Raw genomic sequence first — 23,886 nt, 5'->3', positions numbered from 1 at the left:
ATCATCTTCATTATTTGTTGTTGTTTTCTGGAAAGCGTAGGGGCCAGAAAGCTACGGCTACCTCTCTTTCTTTTTGGCTGAAGAGTATCATCCGTCTTGCATATGAGACTGCTGGACGGCAGCCTCCCGAAAGAATTACGGCTCATTCTACTAGGGCTGTGGCTTCCTCATGGGCATTTAAGAACGATGCTTTTGTTGAACAGATTTGCAAGGCTGCAACTTGGTCGTCTCTTCACACTTTTTCCAAATTTTCCAAATTTGATTCTTTTGCCTCGTCAGAGGCTGTTTTTGGGAGAAAGGTTCTTCAAGCAGTGGTGCCTTCCGTTTAGGTTCCTGTCTTGTCCCTCCCTTTCATCCGTGTCTTATAGCTTTGGTATTGTATCCCACAAGTAAGGATGAAATCCGTGGACTCGTCATATCTTGTAAAAGAAAAGGAAATGTATGCTTACCTGATAAATGTATTTATTTTACGATATGACGAGTCCACGGCCCGTCCTGTCAATTTTTCAGACAGGTTTTTGTTTTGGTTAAACTTCAGTCACCTCTGCACCTTGGCTTTTCCTTTCTCTTTCTAACTTCGGTCGAATGACTGGAGTGGGAGGGAAGGGAGGAGCTATATATACAGCTCTGCTGTGGTGCTCTTTGCCCACAAGTAAGGATGAAATCCGTGAACTCGTCATATCGTGAAATAAATAAATTAATCAGGTAAGCATAAATTTCCTTTTTTTTCAAAGCCTGTGTTAGTCGTTTTTTTTTAGTTTAATCAGTACACCAGCTGTATTTAAAGGGACACTAAACACAAATTGTAAACTACATGATTATAAACCTTCATATATAACAATCATTTTGCATTGAAAACTGCAGCTCTATTTTGTAAAATGAGTATATTGTTTTATGTTTATTCTTTTCACTGATTTCCCTGTCCCCCAGAACATAAGAATCCTTCCTAACAAATCACAAACTAATATTCAGATACAGCACAAACTCTGTTTGCACGTGCTGACTGTGGTAGCCTGCTCTTTGTTATCCCCTTAAAGTGAATGTAAATTTTGAATTTTAAGTGCCCGGTTTTTAAAACTTTGAATAAAAACAGGGGCACTTTAATTCATCAAAATTTACATTTCACTCCTGTTGTGACAAAAAACTTACCTTTTAAACTTCACAGCAGCTGCTGCTTCCTCCGGTCTCACAAGCCATTTCTGATGTCAGAAATGATTGATAGGTCATCCTCCAATCACAGATTCCCCCCCGGGGGATTCAGTGTCTGATTCACTGCTGTGATTGGAGGAAGCCAGATACCTCATTTTAGACCCAGGAAGAGGCTTTGAAACAGGTGGAGGAAGCTGGAGCTGCTGGGAAGATTAAAAAGTAAGTTTATTTTCACAACAGGAGTGAAATGAAAATATTGATGAATTAAAGTGCCCCTGTTTTTAATCAAAGTTTTAAAAACCGGGCACTTTAGCATCAAAATTTACATTCACTTTAAGGAGGTTTAGCACTGTTTCAATTTGGTTTCTATTGCAAAGAAGGATTTTCCTATTATAATTGTTGATGCAAAACTGATAATCCAACTTTTAACCCCTTCTGCCGTTAGGACATTTCATAGCGTCCTACCTCCGCTGGACTTTAGCGCCGTTAGGATGGCATGGAGAGACATTCCATGGCGTCCTACCTACGCTGGACTTTAGCGCTGTTAGGACGGCATGGAACGTCCTAGCCGTTTGTCCTGAAGCCATAGCCGCTTCCTCAATGGGATTGCGCGCTGGAGGGCGTGCCTAGCATTATAGGCACTCCCCCCTGACCTGATCCCATCATTGAAATCACTCAATCACATGATTTCAATTTTTGCTTATTTGTTTACTTTGGAACTTTGTTCCGATTTAGACAAATAAGTCTCGGCCATAAGAGGTTAAAAGCATGTGACACAGTAGAAGCTGAGGGAGAGAGAGAAAAGTAAACAAAAGCTTGCATAAATTGACTTAAAGTATTAACCCAAGCCTCCCTGGGATAAAGTGAAACAAGCACAATTTTTAGATGTATTTTACAACAAAAGGCTGCAAAATAAATAATATATATTGCAATAATGTTTCACTTGTACATTTAGCCACCAATCAGCAAGTGCTACCCAGGGTCTGAACCAAAAATGGGCCGGCTCCTAAGCTTAGATTCCTGCTTTTCAAATAAAGATAGCAAGAAAGCAAAGAAAAATTGATAATAGGAGTAAATTAGAAAGTTGCTTAAAATTGATGCTCTGGGTCCTATCAGCTTGACGGCCCGTGTTTCTGGCGAGTCTTCAGACTCGCCAGAAACAGCAGTTATGAAGCAGTGGACACAAAGACCGCTGCTCCATAACCCTGTCCGTCTGCTCTGAGCAGGCGGACAGGAATCGCAACAATTCAACCCGATTGATTGACACCCCCCTGTTGGCCGCGAGTCTGCAGGGGGCGGCGTTGCACCAGCAGTTCTTGTGAGCTGCTGGTGCAATGTTAAATGCGGAGAGCGTATTGCTCTCCGCATTCAGCGATGTCTTGGGGACCTGATCCGCACTGTTCTTAAATATGCCTCATAATCTGAATCATGAAAGAAAAAAAATGGGTTTCATATCCCTTTAAGGAACATAAAACCCATTTTTTTTTCTTTCATGATTCAGATATAAAATGTAATTTTAAACAACTTTCCAATTCACTTATATTATCTTATTTGCTTCATTCTTTTGGTATCCTTTGGTAAAGGAGCAGCAGTGCACTACTGCGAGCTAGCTTAATGCATTGGGTAAGCCAATAACATGAAGTATATATGTGCTGCAACCAATCAGCAGCTCCTGAGTCTACATAGGTATCCTTTTCAAGAAAGGATATCAAGAGAACACAACAAATTTGATAATAGAAGTAAATTGGAAAGTTGTTTAACCTCTAGATTCCATTAATACGTTCCTTGCCGTTCTGGGCTTTGTCGCCATTGGGACGGCATAGAACTTCTAATTTATATGGCGTCCTACAGCCTCCCTTTTTTGCGCAGTGAAAAATCGTACATTGTGCAGGGTGCCTAGCAGAGTAAGCAGCCCCTCATGATCCGAACCCAGCCTTGAAATCACGTGATTATTATCATTTATTTGAATAACGCCGCAAAATTCCGCAGGGATGGATTGCATCGACAACTGCATGATTTCATTTTTCCTGCAAGTGTTTACATCGGAACTTCATTCCGATCTAAGCACTTACACACTGGCATAAAGGGGTTAAAATTGTATGCTCTCCACTGCAATACAAACGGGAGAGATATGGTACAAGGTCTTAAGGTCACTGGTTTACACCTTTATTTTAAGTATATACCTATTTAGTAATGTACGTACTGATTTTATTGTGGAACATTCAGTCAAAATGTACCTTTCATTGTCATATTGTGTCATGGACTTTGTCTGTCAGTTCTGCATAACTATACGAGAAGAGAACATTTACTCTGAGGGACTGGATTACAGATGAGAAATGAGTACTTTAACAGATATTAATATGAGATGTATGGACTACAACATTTTATTACTCTAATTGTTTATGCGTTATGAGGGCAGATCACTGTGTTGCCACACAGACTGAACTGTTATTCTGTAATATATTTTCAACTACTTTCAATAAAATATTTTGAAAAAAAAAATATATTTTTTTTTAAAAATTGTATGCTCTATCTGAATAATGAAAGAAAACTTTTTTGTGTTAATCATATCTCCAATGAGAAAGATTAGATATACATACTTAATGTATATGTTTAGATCTATTTCTTTTTAAAGACACAAGAGTCCACGGGTTTCATCCTTACTTGTGGGATTACGCCTCCTGGTCAGCAGGAGGAGGCAAAGAGCACCACAGCAGAGCTGTTATATAGCTCCTCCCTTCCCTCCCGTCATTCTCTTTGCCTACGTTAGTGATAGGAAGAGGTAAAGTGAGGTGTTAGTATAGATTCTTCAATCAAGAGTTTATTGTTATAAAAGTAGTGCAAGATTGTACTGCTTTGTTCTGGGGTGTAGCCGTATTCCATATCAGTCTCTTCAGTAGAGCTCTTGGTGGCTTTAGAGCAGTGGGAACTGGTGGGACATAATTCTCACTGCGCCTCCCATACATTTATGTTGCCCTTATCCTGATGGCCTAAGCAATTTCTAACTCAGGCTTTATCATTGTCCTCAGGGCTATAGGAGGGAGAGGACCTCTTACACCTGTTGGGGCTGTCCTGCTGTCGGACAGCATTAAGATAAGTGCAGACTTTCTTTTTTTCTGGGGCACAGTAAAAAAAGGACTCAGAGGAAAGGTGAACACTGCACTTATACATTTATACCTTTAATTCTCATAGGGCAAATAGAGCCTTGAACTTGGGACATAAGGCTCTCTATGTATGGAGGTTTTTTTTTTATTTGGTGACAGCTTATGTACTGGCACTGTGGGCTGGGTGTAAAGCTGGTCTTTATCGGTTAATTTGTTAAAAATAAACCGGTATGGGCTGTGTACACACTAACGCCCACGATGAGCGGGATTATCTTTTTGCGTGCTTCAGACTCCCTTAGAGGATGCTGCGCAGTTTGTTATAGTGTTTTCTCCGGAAGCGTTCCGGTTTGAGCTATATTTCTGCTGTTAAGCTACCCACGAGGATTGCAAAATATTTCTGGGAGACCGGTGACTCTACGCATTGCCCTGGAACCGCGTGGTTTTCTTCCTATGGTTGTTTCAGACAGGAACATTAATCAGGAGATTGTTGTTCCTTCCTTGTGTCCTAATCCTTCTTCTTGGAAGGAACGTCTTCTGCACAATTTGGACGTAGTCTGTGCTTTAAAATTTTACTTACAAGCGACTAAGGACTTTCGTCAGTCGTCTTTTCTGTTTGTCATTTTTTCTGGAAAACGTAAGGGTCAGAAAGCTACGGCTACCTCTCTTTCTTTTTGGCTGAAGAGTTTAATCCGTTTTGTATATGAGACTGCTGGACAGCAGCCTCCTGAAAGAGTTACTGCTCATTCCACCAGGGCTGTTGCTTCCTCATGGGCATTCAAAAATGAAGCTTCTGTTGAACAGATTTGCAAAGCTGCAACTTGGTCCTCTCTTTACACTTTTTCTAAATTTTACAAATTTGATACCTTTGCTTCGGCTGAGGCTGTTTTTGGGAGAAAGGTTCTTCAAGCAGTGGTGCCTTCTGTTTAGGTTCCCTGTCTTGTCCCTCCCTTTTCATCTGTGTACTCTAGCTTTAGTATTGTTTCCCACAAGTAAGGATGAAACCCGTGGACTCATCGTGTCTTTAAAAATAAAATAAAATTTATGCTTACCTGATAAATTTATTTCTTTTTAGACACGATGAGTCCACGGCCCGCCCTGTTCTATGAGACAGGTTATTAATTTTTGTAAACTTCAGACACCTCTGCACCTTGGCTTTTCCTTTCTCTTCCTAATTTCGGTCAAATGACTGGAGTGGGAGGGAAGGGAGGAGCTATATAACAGCTCTGCTGTGGTGCTCTTTGCCTCCTCCTGCTGACCAGGAGGTGTAATTCCACAAGTAAGGATGAAACCCGTGGACTCATCGTGTCTAAAAAGAAACAAATTTATCAGGTAATCATACATTTTCTTTTTTTTGGTGTTTCAGAAGTCTTCATCTCTGCTTATCTTTTTCCATTCTCCTTTCCAATTCGCAGGCTGTTTACAATGTAATGGAGGGGCGGGAACCCACATCCCGACCAAGTCGTACTACACCGGCCAGCCCTAGGGTGACTCCTGCTCTGGTGAAACGACCACGCTTTCAAACGCTGGCTCGCTTCTGGGAGGGGCAGGATGTCTTAGCGCGCTGGACAGATGGTCTTCTGTACCTTGGCATCATCAAGAAGGTGACAAATTAAAATGAATAAATTTATACATTTGCTCCATAAACGTCCATTATGTTTTTTTTTTTTTTAAATGTTTTATTGAGGTTTTAATTAGATTACAACATGCATAAATAACCGTCAATACACGACAGCAATAGGTATACAATCAAAAATGTCAACTCAAACGGGTGTACAAGTAAAACAATGGTTAGTCGCACATCTATAGAATAAATACCAGAGTAATAGGTCCTCTGGTGAAAATTCCAGCAGGGCATGTTATTAACTATCTATAAATAAGTACTTTGCGAACACATTTTAACAGCCTGCTATTAGTGAATAAATACAGACCAATACTAACATAGTGGCAGGAAACCAACCTACTAGGTAAGATTGTCTAGATGAATATTAAATTAACCATAAATAGAGAAAATTAAATAGATTCAACAATTGTGACAATAAATGTGTGATTGAAACCTCTTTTTTTTTTTTTTTGTTTGTAGCTAAAGTAAAGGATCCTCTTTAGATCAAAAAAAATGCATAATTACATCTTAAAGAAAAAGGGTCAACCCGACAAGGTATTTAGATCAAAGTCCGTTTGTTGCTTAATCAGCATAGTATTGACAATAAGAAAAGAAGAAATAGAAAACCTCCTATTTCTCTTGTAAAGGTGTATCCAGTCCACGGGTTCATCCATTACTTGTGGGATATTCTCCTTCCCAACAGGAAGTTGCAAGAGGACACCCACAGCAGAGCTGTCTATATAGCTCCTCCCCTAACTGCCACCCCCAGTCATTCTCTTGCAAGCTCTCGACAAGAAAGGAACTATCAAGAGATATGTGGTGACTTAGTGTAGTTTTACCTTCAATCAAAAGTTTGTTATTTTTAAACGGTACCGGCGTTGTACTGTTTCCCTCTCAGGCAGAAATTGAAAGAAGAATCTGCCTGGAGGTTGATGATCTTAGCGGTTTGTAACTAAGGTCCATTCCTGTTCTCACACATAACTGAAGAGTATGGAAAGAAAACTTCAGTTGGGGGGACGGTTGGCAAATCACCTGATTTGAGGTATGTTCAGTATATTTTTTTCTAGAGAGATGATAAGGTCTAGAAAATGCTGACAGTACCTGATATATTTGAGGTAAGCCTGATACAGTGATTTAACAGCGACTGGGATCATGCTTACAAGATAAGGGTAATTTTTATGTTAACCCTCGTACTTAGTGTTAAAACGTTTGCATTACTTAACAGAAAAAACATTTTTTCTCTGAGGGTGATAAATCTTTATTTGGGGCCTAGTTTTACACATGGCTGTTATTTTACTCCTAGGAGTAGTTTTTTATGGCCCTCTGACTGTGAGTGCATGGTGGGAGGGGCCTATTTTCGCGCACTTTATGCGCAGTTGTTATACAGACTGAGACATGCAGCTTCCCTAAAGGAGTCCTCTGGCATCTAGGACCACTATAGAGGGGTTCTTTCCTGCAAAAATCGTGTTTAAGGGCAGGTAGGAGCCACAGTAGAGCTGTGGCAGTGTGTTTGACTGTTTTTTAACGGTGTTACCGTTTTTCTAATCCGGTTTGGGGCCTAAGGGGTTAATCATCCATTTGCAAGTGGGTGCAATGCTGCTTTAGTCTCTTATACACACTGTAAAAATTTTGTAGAGTTTACTGCTTTTTAACACTGATTTGCAGTTTATATGGTAGTTTTTTTCTCTTAAAGGTACAGTACAGTTTTTGTTTAATTGCTTTTCAAATTTATTAAAGTGTTTTCCAAGCTTGCTGGTCTCATTACTAGTCTGTTAAACATGTCTGACATAGAAGAAACTCCTTGTTCATTATGTTTAGAAGCCATTGTGGAACCCCCTATTAGAATGTGTACCAAATGCATTGACCTTTCTATAAGTTATAAAGACCATATTATGGCTTTTAAAGATTTATCACCAGAGGTTTCTCAGACTGACAAAAGGGAGATTATGCCATCTAACTCTCCCCATGTGTCAGAACCTATAACTCCCGCTCAAGTGACGCCAAGTACGCTAAGTACATCTGGCGCGTCCAATGCGTTTACTTTACAGGACATGGCGGCAGTTATGAATCATACTCTCACTGAGGTATTGTCCAAACTGCCAGGGTTACAAGGAAAGCGAGACAGCTCTGGGGCTAGAATAAATACAGAGCTTTCTGACGCTTTAGTAGCTATCTCTGATATACCCTCACAATGTACTGAAGCCGAAGCAGGAGAGCTTCTATCTGTGGTTGACATTTCTGATTCAGGGAAGGCGTTACTTCAGTCTGACTCTGAAATGACAGCATTTAAATTTAAACTTGAACACCTCCGCTTGTTGCTCAGGGAGGTTTTAGCGACTCTGGATGACTGTGATACCATTGTAGTCCCAGAGAAGTTGTGTAAAATGGACAAATACTTTGCTGTACCTGTTTACACTGATGTTTTTCCAATCCCTAAGAGGTTTTCAGAAATTATTATGAAGGAATGGGATAGACCAGGTGTACCGTTCTCTCCCCCTCCTGCCTTTTAAAAAGATGTTTCCCATAGATGCCGCTACACGGGACTCATGGCAGACGGTCCCTAAGGTGGAGGGAGCAGTCTCTACCCTAGCTAAACGTACAACTATTCCCGTCGAGGACAGTTGTGCTTTCCTAGATCCAATGGATAAAAAACTAGAGGGTTTCCTTAAGAAAATCTTTATACAACAAGGTTTTATTCTCCAGCCTCTTGCATGCATTGTCCCAGTCACTGCTGCAGCGGCTTTCTGGTTCGAGTCTCTTGAAGAGGCTCTACAGGTGGAGACCCCGTTGGATGATATCCTAGACAGGCTTAAAACTCTTAAGTTAGCCAATTCATTTATTTCTGACGCCGTTTTTCATTTAACAAAGCTAACGTCTAAGAATTCAGGTTTTGCCATTCAGGCGCGTAGGGCGCTATGGCTTAAATCCTGGTCAGCTGACGTTACTTCAAAGTCTAAGCTTCTTAACATCCCCTTCAAAGGGCAGACCCTATTCGGGCCTGGATTGAAGGAGATCATTTCTGATATTACTGGAGGAAAAGGCCATGCCCTTCCCCAGGATAGGTCCAACAAATCAAGGACCAAACAGACCAATTTTCGTTCCTTTCGAAACTTCAAGAGTGGCGCAGCTTCAACTTCCTCTGCTGCAAAACAAGAAGGAAATTTTGCCCAGTCCAAACCAGTCTGGAGACCTAATCAGGCTTGGAACAAGGGAAAGCAGGCCAAAAAACCTGCTGCTGCCTCTAAGACAGCATGAAGGAGTAGCCCCCGATCCGGGACCGGATCTAGTTGGGGGCAGACTTTCTCTCTTCGCCCAGGCTTGGGCAAGAGACGTCCAGGATCCCTGGGCTCTGGAGATTGTTTCCCAGGGATATCTTCTAGATTTCAAAGCCTCGTCTCCAAAGGGGAGATTTCATCTCTCACAATTATCTGCAAACCAGATAAAGAGAGAGGCATTCTTACGTTGTGTTCAAGACCTTCTGGTCATGGGAGTGATCCACCCAGTTCCAAGGGAGGAACAGGGGCAGGGATTCTATTCAAATCTGTTCATAGTTCCCAAAAAGGAGGGAACTTTCAGACCAATCTTGGATCTCAAGATCCTAAACAAATTTCTCTGGGTCCCATCCTTCAAGATGGAGACTATTCGAACCATCCTACCTATGATCCAGGAGGGTCAATATATGACTACCGTGGATCTAAAGGATGCTTATCACCACATTCCGATACACAGAGATCATCATCAGTTTCTCAGGTTTGCCTTCCTAGACAGGCATTACCAGTTTGTGGCTCTTCCCTTCGGGTTAGCCACGGCACCAAGAATCTTTACGAAGGTTCTAGGGTCCCTACTGGCGGTTCTAAGGCCACGAGGCATAGCGGTGGCTCCTTACCTAGACGACATTCTGATACAGGTGTCGACTTTTCAAATCGCCAAGTCCCATACGGACATTTTTCTGGCATTCCTGAGGTCTCACGGGTGGAAGGTGAACGAAGAAAAGAGTTCTCTCTCCCCTCTCACAAGAGGGGAAAGTTCTGTTTTTAGTAGCTATCTCCTCGGCTTGAAGAGTTTCGGAGTTATCTGCTTTACAGTGTGATTCCCCTTATCTGATTTTCCATGCAGATAAGGTAGTTTTGCGTACCAAACCTGGGTTTCTTCCTAAGGTAGTATCTAATAAGAATATCAATCAGGAGATTGTTGTTCCTTCATTATGTCCTAATCCTTCCTCAAAGAAGGAACGTCTTTTACACAATCTTGATGTGGTTTGTGCTTTAAAGTTTTATTTACAAGCTACTAAGGATTTTCTTTTTTTTTTTAAAAGTAATTTTTATTAGATTTTTCATATGAAATAAAGAAGTACAACATTAGTACGACCAAAGCGTACTATTTCAGTAATAATGACAAAAGAAATGAATATATAAGAAAAACACAGTGTATACATTAATAGATTAACTAAACATCTATAACCTCAGTACCTAAGGTAAGGGTATGACAAAATTGTTCACTTATGTCAGAAGTAACTGAAGAAAGGGAAAATGGGAAAAGGAAAGAAGAAGAGAGAGAAAGAAAAGGGGGGGGGGATCATCCTTAAAAGAGGAGAGGGGGGGTGGGGGGGGGGTGGGGATTCATCCATGAGAGAGGGGAGGGGGAGGGGGAAGGATAGGGTCTAAGGCCAAGGGAACAGACCTGTCGTGGTCACCAAATAGACCTAGATAGGTGTGGGATGATGTACCGACATTATTGAGTGAGGGTATAATAGGCTAAGTCTTAAAGCTAGGGAGCCAAGTCGTGTCAAATCTATCTTTCCATTCTGCCCAAATCAGTTCGAAGAGGTCAACTTTACCCCTGGAATAATAAATAGGTTTTTCCATGGCGTAGATATAGGCCATGGTTTGGGTGATGTCAGACCAGGATGGGGGGCTAGTTCTTTTCCAAGCTTTAGCTATATTAAGTTTGATAGCTGAAAATAAATATATGCTCAGGGAAGCATAGTGTCTAGGGAGCTTGCAAGTACCTATGTGTAGTAAGGCGACTTCTGGCGTATTGGGAAGGGAGATGCCCATAGTCCTAAGGGTTGAGAAACACGTATTCCAAATGGGCCTCAATTTGGAGCAAGTCCACCAAATATGTGTCATGTCACCTACTCTACCGCAGTCTCTCCAACAGACAGGAGATGCACCAGGGAAAATTGTGGCTAGCCTAGCAGGCACGAAGTACCACTGTGTGAGGAGTTTGATATAGTTCTCATGCATAGTGACACAGTGGAGAGTTTTGTTTGTGAGGAGTAATGTACGGTGCCACTCTTTGGTGGGGGCACAGAACTCGAGTTTTTGTTCCCATTTAGTGACATGAGTAGCTTTGTCCGCAGGAGATGCGCCCTCCATAATGGAATAGTGGAAAGATAGCGGCTTACCCAGTCTCAATCCCTGTTGCCATCTGGCTTCCCAGATGGTTAGTGGTCTAGAGAGAGATGATTTAAAGCCCCAGCTAGTCAGAAAGCTGAGGACTCTTGTATATTCGAAGCGCATATAGCGCGGGGGGGGTGCTGAACCGCCAATGTGGGAAAAGGATATAAACGAGTCTCGGGAAGATGAGGACCATAGGTCAGCCACCTTCGCAACACCAAGTCTCAGCCACGTTGAGGGATGGGAGTCTGGAAGGCCAGATAATAGGCCAGTTAATGAAGTGATAGGGGATGGGTGGGGGGCCACTTGGGAATAATGTCTCAGGAGTTCCCAGGAGGCTACTAAGGATTTTCGTCAAACATCTGCTTTGTTTGTTGTCTACTCTGGACAGAGGAGAGGCCAAAAGGCTTCGGCAACTTCTCTTTCTTTTGGCTAAGAAGCATAATCCGCTTAGCTTATGAGACTGCTGGCCAGCAGCCTCCTGAAAGAATTACAGCTCATTCCACTAGAGCGGTGGCTTCCACATGGGCTTTTAAAAATGAGGCCTCTGTTGAACAGATTTGTAAGGCGGCGACTTGGTCTTCGCTTCATACTTTTTCTAAATTCTACAAATTCGATACTTTTGCTTCTTCGGAGGCTATTTTTGGGAGAAAGGTCCACAGGCAGTGGTGCCCTCCGTTTAAGTGCCTGCCTTGTCCCTCCCTTCATCCGTGTCCTAAAGCTTTGGTATTGGTATCCCACAAGTAATGGATGAACCCGTGGACTGGATAAACCTTTACAAGAGAAAACAAAATTTATGCTTACCTGATAAATGTATTTCTCTTGTGGTGTATCCAGTCCACGGCCCGCCCTGTCATTTTTAGGCAGGTGTTTTTTATTTTTAAACTACAGTCACCACTGCACCCTATAGTTTCTCCTTTTTTCTTGCTTGTCTTTGGTCGAATGACTGGGGGTGGCAGTTAGGGGAGGAGCTATATAGACAGCTCTGCTGTGGGTGTCCTCTTGCAACTTCCTGTTGGGAAGGAGAATATCCCACAAGTAATGGATGAACCCGTGGACTGGATACACCACAAGAGAAATAAATTTATCAGGTAAGCATAAATTTTGGTTTTCTATTATATTCATAGTTTCTCATAATTTTAACTTCTCAGCCATTAATTGACAAACCTTTATATGCTTAAAAAAAAAAAAAAAAAAAGAGAGAGAGATGGGGGAAAGAGAGAGGAGAGAGAGACAAAAAACAACAAAAAAACCCAAAAAACAAACAAACCACTCCCAGCGATTCAGTAGAAATATCTCAGAATGTCTAAAGGGGTAAATTAGATTATCTATTTCTTCCGGGGAAAAAATTCTGATAAATCTGGCCCATTTAAAAAAAAAAAAAAAAAAAAAAAAAAAAAAAAAAAGAGTTATTTCTCTCTCAGAAGTTAAGGTTGTATCCATCTGTTCAATAATGCATTGTTTTTTCATGTAATTTTTAACTTCTGAAATACTAGGAATCGAGGTATCTCGCCATTTGTTAAAAATTAGATTCCTTGCAGCCAAGATTGTCATATTGTTATAATCTAATTGCAATATTCACTGAATATATGCAATGTAATTCTTGTGAGGATTTTCTGTAAGCAGCCTTGGAAATAGAGCACTTTAAATATTAGAATCTTAGTGTTTTACTCAATGAAAAAGTGGTAGATGTGACAGACAGTTTAACAACAACCTGCGGTTGTCTGTGTTAACCGTTCTGTCTTAATATTTGCCCAAATGTATTATTACTTCTCTGTCACTGGAGACAGGAAATGTATAGCTTTAAGCAAGATGAAACATTCAAATACTCATAAAGATCATATCACAGACATGAGGTATGGTGTAACATTAGATATAGCCGTATAGATAGTGTAAGTTAGCACATTAACAGATATCACATACGACCTTCTGAGGTGCTAGTGAGATTACGTCCGGAGCTGCTGCAGTGTTCCCGGGGTTTGACTCCGTGTACAGCGTGAGGGTCTGTTGCTGAATTCAGCGAGCAAGCTTGCCAGAGAGCGGTGTGTGGAGCGGCAGTAGCTGATGACGTCAATCCGCTTGCAAGCGGTTCAGCGTGTGGGCGAGTGAGTGCTGCAGCTCAGGAAGAGGTAGCGCGATAACGCAGATGAGAGATTCTCCTAAGGTAGGAACCGGATTGGCTCAGCAGGATTCACATGCAGAGAAGTGAAACATTAATCCAGCAACGAGTTAGAGAATCAGAGGGGTTTTATAGGGAGCAAGGAAAAATATTCAAAGGAACAGTATAAGCTACACTGAAGTATCTGACACATATTCAGTGTCTTTTTAAACTCAGAAGGGGTGGGGGATTCTATGAAAAAGACAACCTCTGCCAAAGAGAGAGAGTGAACAGGTATCTTCAATACCTTAATAAGCCAAAATTCTATCTTCCGCCAGAACTGCTTTATCCGAGGACAAGACCATATCATATGGACTAGGTCCGCTGCTAGGTATGAACATTTTGGACAAGCGTTAAAATTAAGGTTATGCCATTTAAATCCTTTTAGTGGAGTATAGTAAGATCTATAGAGTAACTTAATATGCGATTCTCTCCAGCTTGCAGATAAAGTGGTCTGTGTTATCGTAGCTATGAATTTTTCTACCTGATCTACCCCAATTTCTAAGTCGTGAGACATAAGGTTCCACTTTTGCGATATGTAATGTACATTTGATTCACCGTTTTGACTGACAAGCAGATCATACTAGGTTGAAATGGAAAATAAATTGTTCTTAACAAGGATAGGCCAACTGTCTAACTTCCCCCAGGACCAAGAGCAGCCATATTTCTCAGTGAGTGAAAGAAGGTAATGTCTGGCCTGTAAGTACGCAAAAAAGTCACTGTTACTTAAATTGAATTCGTGCCTTAGTCTATCAAAAGTTTTTATTAATTGGGTCTCTTGATCTATGAATTGTGTAAGAAAAGTCAAACCCAAATTATGCCATTTCTGAAAAATTTGAGATTGAGTACCTCTCTGAAATTCTGGATTGCCACATAATCCTTGGAATTTTGGGATAGAAAGGTCTATATCTAACTTTTGCCCTAGTTTTTTCCAAGCCTGTATTATTGTGTATATAGAGCTAAAGTGTTTCACTTCTTTCGGAATCAAATAAGTCGGACAGTGAATTAGAGCTATGGGGTTATATGGATATAATATGTTTATTTCAAGACTATTATTCGTAAAATAATCCTTATTGAGAATCCAGTCCATTACAATACGTGATAGAAAAACCAGACTATATTTGCTGAGGTCTGGTAGAGCCATGCCACCAAACCTCCTGGGAAGATGAAGTCTATTAATAGAAATTCAAGGCCTTTTGCACTTACAGATAAAATATCGGAGAGCCCTGGTTAGGCTCTTCCAATCTTTAGTTTTCAAAATAACCGGTACATTTTGTAGAGGGTAGAGAATTTTGGGGAGGAGGACCATCTTAAAGAGGGCAATGCGTCCTATTAATGAAAGAGGAAAATTTTGCAAACTTTTCATATGCTCTTTTATCTTAGCTAAGATTGGAGAAATATTAAGGTTATACCACTCTTGTGGGTTTACCGATATATTAATTCCTAAATATTTAAAATGAGAGACGACCTCTTTAAAGGGCGTCTCAAATATAGAGACCTTATTTTTCCTAAGCCACATTAATTCTGATTTAGAGGTGTTAATTTTGTATCCTGTGAAAGTTCCAAAAGAATTTATGATCAAAAGTAATCTAGGGATGTTGATTCTAGTATTGGATACGTAGACTAGTACGTCATCAGCATATAGAGCGATTTTTTGTTCTGTGGACCCAATTTTTATACCCTGTAAATCCTGTCTTATTTTGAGGGCTAATGGCTCCATAGCTAAATCAAACAAAAGGGGAGATAAAGGGCATCCCTGCCTAGTACCCCTTTGAAGTTTAATTGAATTGGATTCTAAATGATTGATGGTCAATTTTGTTGATGAATTTTTACAAAGACTATTAACAAAAAGAACAAAATTATCTTTAAAGCCAAAGCGGGATAGGGAGGTCAAGATATGCTGATGATGTACTGAGTCAAACGCTTTTTCTGCGTCAAGCGCTATCACTGCTAAATCTATTTGATCTTGTGAAGAAGTTTCTCGAGAGTTATAGAAGTAATCGAGGACTAGAAAAAGTTCTCTGACTTTGGCTGCTAAATTACGTTTATTTAGGAACCCCGCCTGATCTTTATTAATAAGAATCACAATCTCACTCTGTAGTCTTTTAGCTAAAATTGACGATAGTAATTTATAGTCAGAATTGAGTAGTGCAATAGGACGATAGGCTTCCTTTTTCAGAGGATCTTTACCTTGTTTTAGAATTAATGATGTAGTGGATGCAATAAAGGATATAGGGATAGAATTTCTCCCTATATAGAAATAATTAAAACGATTCTTTAAGTGGGGAGTAATAGTCGGGGCCAAGATCTTGTAGAACTCATTAGGAAGAGAGTCTGGACTGGGAGCTTTGTCTAGCCGCAACTCTTTAATAGCTTGAAGAATCTCTTGATCAGAAATGGACAAAAAGGCAGTTCCACAGCACCTTAAATAAAATGTCCTTTATTAAACTTTCATGGACAGCATAACATGTGACGTTTCGGGAACATTATCCCTTAATCATGCATACTTCACAATACACCTGAGCCTTGATTTAAAGGCATATCCAACCAATCACTGGTTACCTGTTCATTCTTGTCAATATGTATACTTAACAATGCCCTCTAGTGGACAATGAAAATATGTATTCAATGCTTTGTATATTTGGATGATAGGTGTACTTGAAATTTTTGTGTCTATGTAAACACAATGTTAATACATAATACCTCAAATATTAAAATACAATATATGTACACACATAAAAAATATAAAAATTAATACAAAAATAAATGAATAAATATACATTTTTATATGTAGAAACTGTAAGGCTGCTTCCCTTATTTAGTATATACATGGGAAAAGAACAATGTTAAAGGTGTATATTTCAAAATATTTCAACTTCTTGATAGTACTATATCTGTGTCTTGGGATGGAATACAAAAACACCTAATATAACTACAGGAAGACTGATAGGTCCAACTCTCTATTTAAACCATTTGGATACATGGATTCCAACTTATGGATCCAATATGCTTCCTTTTGCTTAAGGATACGCTCCCTGTCACCTCCACCTCTAGGCATATCTACATGGTCTACTATCTGCCATCTTATTTGATTAATTTGATGTCCATTTTCTAGAAAATGGCATGCTACCGGGGCTTGAAGATCACCTGTTCTAATATTGGACTTATGTTGATTTAGTCTCTCTCTCATCCTATGTGTAGTTTCCCCTATATAAATTTTAGAGCATGGACACTTTATCATGTATATTACAAAAGTAGAATTACATGTATAATGAGATTTTAACTTAAATTTATGTCCACTCCGCGGATGTACAAATTCTTTGCCCTTTATTATTGAATGGCAACTGGCACAATTCAGGCATGGGAAACACCCTGTGTTCTTTTCAGTGATGTATCTGGTTTTACTACCACATTTTGAAATATACACCTTTAACATTGTTCTTTTCCCATGTATATACTAAATAAGGGAAGCAGCCTTACAGTTTCTACATATAAAAATGTATATTTATTCATTTATTTTTGTATTCATTTTTATATTTTTTATGTGTGTGTATATATATTGTATTTTAATATTTGAGGTATTATGTATTAACATTGTATTTACATAGACACAAAAATTTCAAGTACACCTATCATCCAAATATACAAAGCATTGAATACATATTTTCATTGTCCACTAGAGGGCATTGTTAAGTATACATATTGACAAGAATGAACAGGTAACCAGTGATTGGTTGGATATGCCTTTAAATCAAGGCTCAGGTGTATTGTGAAGTATGCATGATTAAGGGATAACGTTCCCGAAACGTCGCATGTTATGCTGTCCATGAAAGTTTAATAAAGGACATTTTATTTAAGGTGCTGTGGAACTGCCTTTTTGTACATATGTAGAGCTAAATGGTCGCTAGCTCATCCAACGTGCACCTGGCCAACTGGCCGCATCCTAGTTTTCTGGGCCCACCTACAATTGTTTGATCAGAAATGGGAGCATTAATTTTATTCACTGCATCCTCGTTCTAAACTGTGTAATTAAGACCCTCCCAAAAATTTTCTGAAGCCTCCATGTCAGAATCTTTAAAGGAGTAGATATCTTTATAATAGGTCGAAAAGTTTGCAGTATTTCTTTCGGATCTTTAATGAAATAATTTTGTTCCAAGAGTGAGTCAATAGAAGGGTTCCCTTGTATGTTTTTACATAATTTAGCCAGAAATTTACCAGCCTTGTCCCCATGGCGATAAAATTTTGCTTTAGATTTTAAATCAGCTTGAGCTGAAATGTGGGTCAGTAAAGTATCTCTCTCTCTCTTGGCAGCAGTATATCGTCTCCAGTTTGCAGATGTGGGTTGGGATAAATATTTATTATAGGAATTAGTCAGGGCTTTCAGTGCTTCTTTTTCTCTGAGACCGGTTTTCCTTTTGAATTTAACCATATACGCAATAATCTCCCCCCTCATTACAGCCTTAAATTTGGGTCATTAACTGAACCCAGATTTAAGGAAAGGAATTAATTCATTCTACCCGTTAGCCAATTTTTAAATGTTAAATTTTTAAATAAAAATGTAGGGAAAAAAAAACGCCGCGAGGTATATAACTTACCATAAATTGGAATCTCTAATATGATTGGAGCATGGTCTGAAATAGTAATTTGTGTGATTTTGGCAGTAGTGACAATCTTTAATATTTTATCACTAACTAAGAATAAATCAATTCTCGAGAGAAAGTTAGCATTCCTGGCCTTACATGTAAATTCTCTTTGAACTGGATGTTGGGTCCTCCAGATATCTTTAAGGGCCAAATTTCTCAGCAGAGTTTTAAACATTTTAGCCTCTGATTTGTCTCTCTTAGATTGGAAAGTAACATTTGTTTGCGTTAGTCTATCAATAGGAATTTGTGGGGCCATGTTGAAATCCCCAGCTAATATAACATTCCCTTCAACCATTCGTAAAATATTGGTTTGTACAGAATCCCAAAAGCCTGAGTCAAAGTTATTAGGGGCATAGATATTACAAAGTATGAAGATAAAGTTTGCCAGTTTAATTTTCAGAATCAGAATTCTACTTTTTGGATCAGAATATTTTGATGATACTTCATAAGTTAAATTCTTCCCCAATAAAATGGCCACTCCCCTTTTCCTACCAATACTAGGTGTGTAAAATACCTCCTTTACCCATGAAGTTTTCAATTTTAATGATTCTTCCATATTAAGATGGGTCTCCTGAATAAAGGCAATATCAGAATTACACTTTCCCAAGTGTGAGATTATCGCCTTGCGTTTTATTGGGGTAGAGATGCCCCCCACATTCCAAGACGTTAAAATCAATTTTTTCACTTTAGACATTGCTTAACTCTAAAAAAAAAAAAAAAAAAGGGGAAGAGGAAGAAGAGGGGAAAAAACACAAACAAAAAAACCCCCCTAACCCTCCTCCCCCCTTCCCCCACTCTCGATTGTTTATTCATCATTAAAACTTGGGGCAAAAACAAGAAGTATCTGAAACTATCAAAAATTCTAGTTTCAATTATCAATAGCATGAGTGAACTAATACAAATTATAGTGGATCATATCAGCCTACTTAACAAATCTTTCAGAATAATTTTTTTCTGCCTCAGCGGCAGTTTCAAAGAAGTATGTGTGACCCTGAAATTCTTCCTTGAGTTTGGCCGGATATATTACTGTGGCAAACAGACCCTCTTTAATTAATCTACCGCAAATTGGAGACAGTTCTCTTCTTTTCAGAGATGTTCCATATGCAAAATCTTGAAAGATTAATATTTTAACTCCTTCTAAGAGAACAGGTGAGGTTTTACGAGACAATTGCATAATTTTAACTTTATCCTGATAACTCAAGTATCTCACTATTATAGGTCTAGGCCTAGATTTATTGCTGTCTGTTACAGTAAGTCTCCCGACTCTATGAGCCCTCTCTATAACTAAGGGTAACATTTCCTGTGAGATATTTAATAGCTTGGGGTGAGACTCGGCTGCAAACTTCATCAAATCTGTATATTGTTCAGTTTCAGGAACCCTAATTATTCTGACATTGTTCCTGCTTGATCGATTTTCTAGGTCTTCGATCTTATTCTGCAGTTCTGTGATAGAAAGGGTATTTGTCTGTAATTTAATGTTCTACGCTGTTGTGAGATCTTCAAGATCGGAGACTCTTTGCTCAACTTCTTCAATTCTTGTCGTAAATTGCTTAACCTCATTAGATAAAGAGTTTAGGTCTTGTTTTATTTCTAGCCTGAGTGACTCAAATTTCGGGTTCAGAGCTTCTAATATGCTATTCACTAACATTTGTGAATTTGTACCGTCACTAGATCTTATGGTAGGTCCAGGTTCAGGGTGCATTTCGACTGAAATTTCTGATGCTGCTTTATTCTTTCTGTCTCTGGGTCTGGAAGCCATGGCTGGTGGAGTGCTTTTGTGATGAGTTGGTGAGTTTAAAAATGTATCCATAAGTGAATGAAGAAAAAAAGAAAAAAAAGTGCAATACTTTAAAATAACAAAATCTGAAGGTGATCAAGTGGATGGGTGAGTGTAAGAAGGAGAAATAAAAAAAAAAAAAGGGAGGGAGTGATGTGGCTAGGGTGAATAAAGTGAAAGGATATTCTGTTGATAACTGTGATAAGGGGGTGATCTAGGCCAACCAGGGGTTCTCAGTCCCACAAGATAAGATACAAACTTTCTGCAGTTCAACAGCCGCAGAATTCCTGTTAAATTAAGATAACTTAAGATTTTACCAAGACTTTCCCTAATGTTCCATCTTAATTTAAGAACCTTTAGTAGGTCAAGATGTCCTGAGATAATTATATAATGGAGATTTTTTATTTCTTTCCTCTTTCACCTCCCCTTCCCTCCTCTTATTCCTCTTATTGACCCCTAAGGAATCCTATCTAAATTCAGAATTCATTTCATACATATACTGAAAAATCAGTTCACAGAACAAAAACCAAAAAGCAATTCTAGAATAACAAGGACCCTACTGGTCACAAATCTTACTTTTCAACCAAACCAAATGAGAAAAGGAAAGGGCAACCTTTTCCAGTATACAGAAGCAGAAATAAGTTGACTATCAAAGCCTTACTAGACCACATAAATCAGATTTAAGGTTAGCTATAAAATGATAAGTACAGCGGGGCTGTAGTCATCCGCTATAATCTTAGCAGTTGGTATTTCAGATCCTTCAGCTATCTTTACGAAAAACAGTTATAACTTTAATAACCAGCTGATCCTGGGAGTGAAGGAAGTTATCTTGTGCAGTTTTCCACCTTAATGTGGCTTGCCATACCTTCCATGCCCCTTAAATATAAGAAATTTTGAAGGGTATAGCCCAACAGTCCATAGCCAGAACGCACAGTTCTGCTTTTTACCGACAGTGTTCCCTAAGTACTGGTGGATATTGTTACACCGCTCTAAGTCACTTTTTGCAGCAGCCCAAATAAATTAATTCCGGTTAGGACTCCCAGTTATAATCCCATAGGTTCTAAAAGAATGTCTTTTGAGTGGGAGAATTGGATTCTGATCTTTCCAATGGCTGCCAACAACAAGATGATTTTACAGGCAGTAATCAGAGATGAGATATGCCCTGGCAGGGATATTTAGGACAAATCCTACTGATACTTAGCCCCCTCCTGTCTCCTATATCGTTATCCAAATGGGAGAAGAGCTAGAATTCAGTTTGTTATATGCTTGTAGCACCGCTTTAAATGTTGCAGTATTCTCTGAGGAACAGCAAAAACAGAGGAGGGAGAGTCCACTCATGTAGTAGATACCCTGACACATATACAGTTATCAGATCAAAAAACAGTTAGTCTTGCAGGTACTCTGCACTCACCCCTCTTCCAATGTGGCTCCTTCGGCTAGTTATTTCAATCCTCTGCAAGATGTAAATTAGCTTAGTATAAGCGCAAAGCCTGTCTTTCCAGCTCAGCCTCTGATGTGTAGGAGATTTATGCAGGAAACACCAGTGCAAAAAAAGGAAGCCCGGACTCACCAGGGCTCAAAGATGGTCTGATGCCGCGTTCACATCTCATGCTTTCCTTTGGAAATATCACTTGTACTCCCACTTCCCATCTGCCAGCCAGGTGAAAGCAATAGGCAATAGCCGGGGGGACCACAAACAGCAGCAGTCCCGCTCTGCCGGAGCCACCCTCCGAGTGGTCTGCAGCTCCTTCTATACGACTTCCTTTAACTGAGACACCGCCAAACCAGCAGAACCTGGCGCGTAAAAACACCGCCAGTGGGTTACCTGCAGGATACAGGAGCTTGCGCTGCACAACCTGTACACAAGCTCCTCCTCCGGAACTCAAACGTCCATTATGTTTATTGGCCTTTTGTAAACTCATCCCAAGCTTTTCAGTGTCTTATATTTGTATCTACTTCTGCATATTTTCTTTTTCTTAACTAGTAGAATCAGCGTTTCCTAAAGTCTTTAAAAACACCATAAACGTGTATTAATTGTATTATTTAGTTTTTGTAGTTGTTTTCTCCAACATAGGTGTGTCCGGTCCACGGCGTCATCCTTACTTGTGGGATATTCTCTTCCCCAACAGGAAATGGCAAAGAGCCCAGCAAAGCTGGTCACATGATCCCTCCTAGGCTCCGCCTACCCCAGTCATTCTCTTTGCCGTTGTACAGGCAACATCTCCACGGAGATGGCTTAGAGTTTTTTAGTGTTTAACTGTAGTTTTTATTATTCAATCAAGAGTTTGTTATTTTAAAATAGTGCTGGTATGTACTATTTACTCAGAAACAGAAAAGAGATGAAGATTTCTGTTTGTATGAGGAAAATGATTTTAGCACCGTAACTAAAATCCATGGCTGTTCCACACAGGACTGTTGAGAGCAATTAACTTCAGTTGGGGGAACAGTGTGCAGTCTCTTGCTGCTTGAGGTATGACACATTCTAACAAGACGATGTAATGCTGGAAGCTGTCATTTTTCCCTATGGGATCCGGTAAGCCATGTTTATTACGATGGTAAATAAGGGCTTCACAAGGGCTTATTAAGATTGTAGACTTTTTCTGGGCTAAATCGATTAAGTTTTAAAACATATTTAGCTTTGAGGAATCATTTTATCTGGGTTTATTGATATTATAATATCGGCAGGCACTGTATTAGACACCTTATTTCTCTGGGGCTTTCCCAAAGCATAAGCAGAGCCTCATTTTCGCGCCGGTGTGGCGCACTTGTTTTTGAGAGGCATGGCATGCAGTCGCATGTGAGAGGAGCTCTGATACTTAGAAAAGACTTTCTGAAGGCGTCATTTGGTATCGTATTCCCCTTTGGGCTTGGTTGGGTCTCAGCAAAGCAGATACCAGGGACTGTAAAGGGGTTAAAGTGTTAAAACGGCTCCGGTTCCGTTATTTTAAGGGTTAAAGCTTCCAAATTTGGTGTGCAATACTTTTAAGGCTTTAAGACACTGTGGTGAAAATTTGGTGAATTTTGTACAATTCCTTCATGTTTTTTCGCAATTGCAGTAATAAAGTGTGTTCAGTTTAAAATTTAAAGTGACAGTAACGGTTTTATTTTAAAACGTTTTTTGTACTTTATTATCAAGTTTATGCCTGTTTAACATGTCTGAACTACCAGATAGACTGTGTTCTGAATGTGGGGAAGCCAGAATTCCTGTTCATTTAAATAAATGTGATTTATGTGATAATGACAATGATGCCCAAGATGATTCCTCAAGTGAGGGGAGTAAGCATGGTACTGCATCATTCCCTCCTTCGTCTACACGAGTCTTGCCCACTCAGGAGGCCCCTAGTACATCTAGCGCGCCAATACTGCTTACTATGCAACAATTAACGGCTGTAATGGATAATTCTGTCAAAAACATTTTAGCCAAAATGAACCCTTGTCAGCGTAAGCGTGGCTGCTCTGTTTTAGTTACTGAAGAGCATGACGACGCTGATATTAATATCTCTGAAGGGCCCCTAACCCAATCTGAGGGGGCCAGGGAGGTTTTGTCTGAGGGAGAAATTACTGATTCAGGGAACATTTCTCAACAGGCTGAACCTGATGTAATTGCATTTAAATTTAAGTTGGAACATCTCCGCATTCTGCTTAAGGAGGTATTATCCACTCTGGATGATTGTGAAAAGTTGGTCATCCCAGAGAAACTATGTAAAATGGACAAGTTCCTAGAGGTGCCGGAGCTCCCAGAAGCTTTTCCTATACCCAAGCGGGTGGCGGACATTGTTAATAAAGAATGGGAAAGGCCCGGTATTCCTTTCGTCCCTCCCCCCATATTTAAAAAATTGTTTCCTATGGTCGACCCCAGAAAGGACTTATGGCAGACAGTCCCCAAGGTCGAGGGAGCGGTTTCTACTTTAAACAAACGCACCACTATACCCATAGAGGATAGTTGTGCTTTCAAAGATCCTATGGATAAAAAATTAGAAGGTTTGCTTAAAAAGATGTTTGTTCAGCAGGGTTACCTTCTACAACCAATTTCATGCATTGTCCCTGTCACTACAG

The 23,886-nt window shown here is 39.7% G+C and overlaps 1 protein-coding gene across 1 annotated transcript in view; it reads left to right on the top strand.

Moving 5' to 3' along the window:
* Nucleotides 1-23,886, top strand: part of PHF1 (PHD finger protein 1) — a 243,503-nt gene that overhangs the window by 26,320 nt on the left and 193,297 nt on the right. Inside the window, exon 2 of the mRNA XM_053689556.1 lies at nucleotides 5,666-5,854. Within this exon, the coding sequence (XP_053545531.1) occupies nucleotides 5,681-5,854 (174 nt within the window). The 5' untranslated portion in view covers nucleotides 5,666-5,680. The remainder of the gene's footprint in view (nucleotides 1-5,665; nucleotides 5,855-23,886) is intronic.

Source organism: Bombina bombina, chromosome 7, assembly GCF_027579735.1.
Source record: "Bombina bombina isolate aBomBom1 chromosome 7, aBomBom1.pri, whole genome shotgun sequence".
Lineage (NCBI taxonomy): Eukaryota > Metazoa > Chordata > Amphibia > Anura > Bombinatoridae > Bombina > Bombina bombina.
The sequence above is the reverse complement of the archived record's forward strand: the minus strand, read 5'-3'. Positions and strand labels throughout refer to the sequence as shown.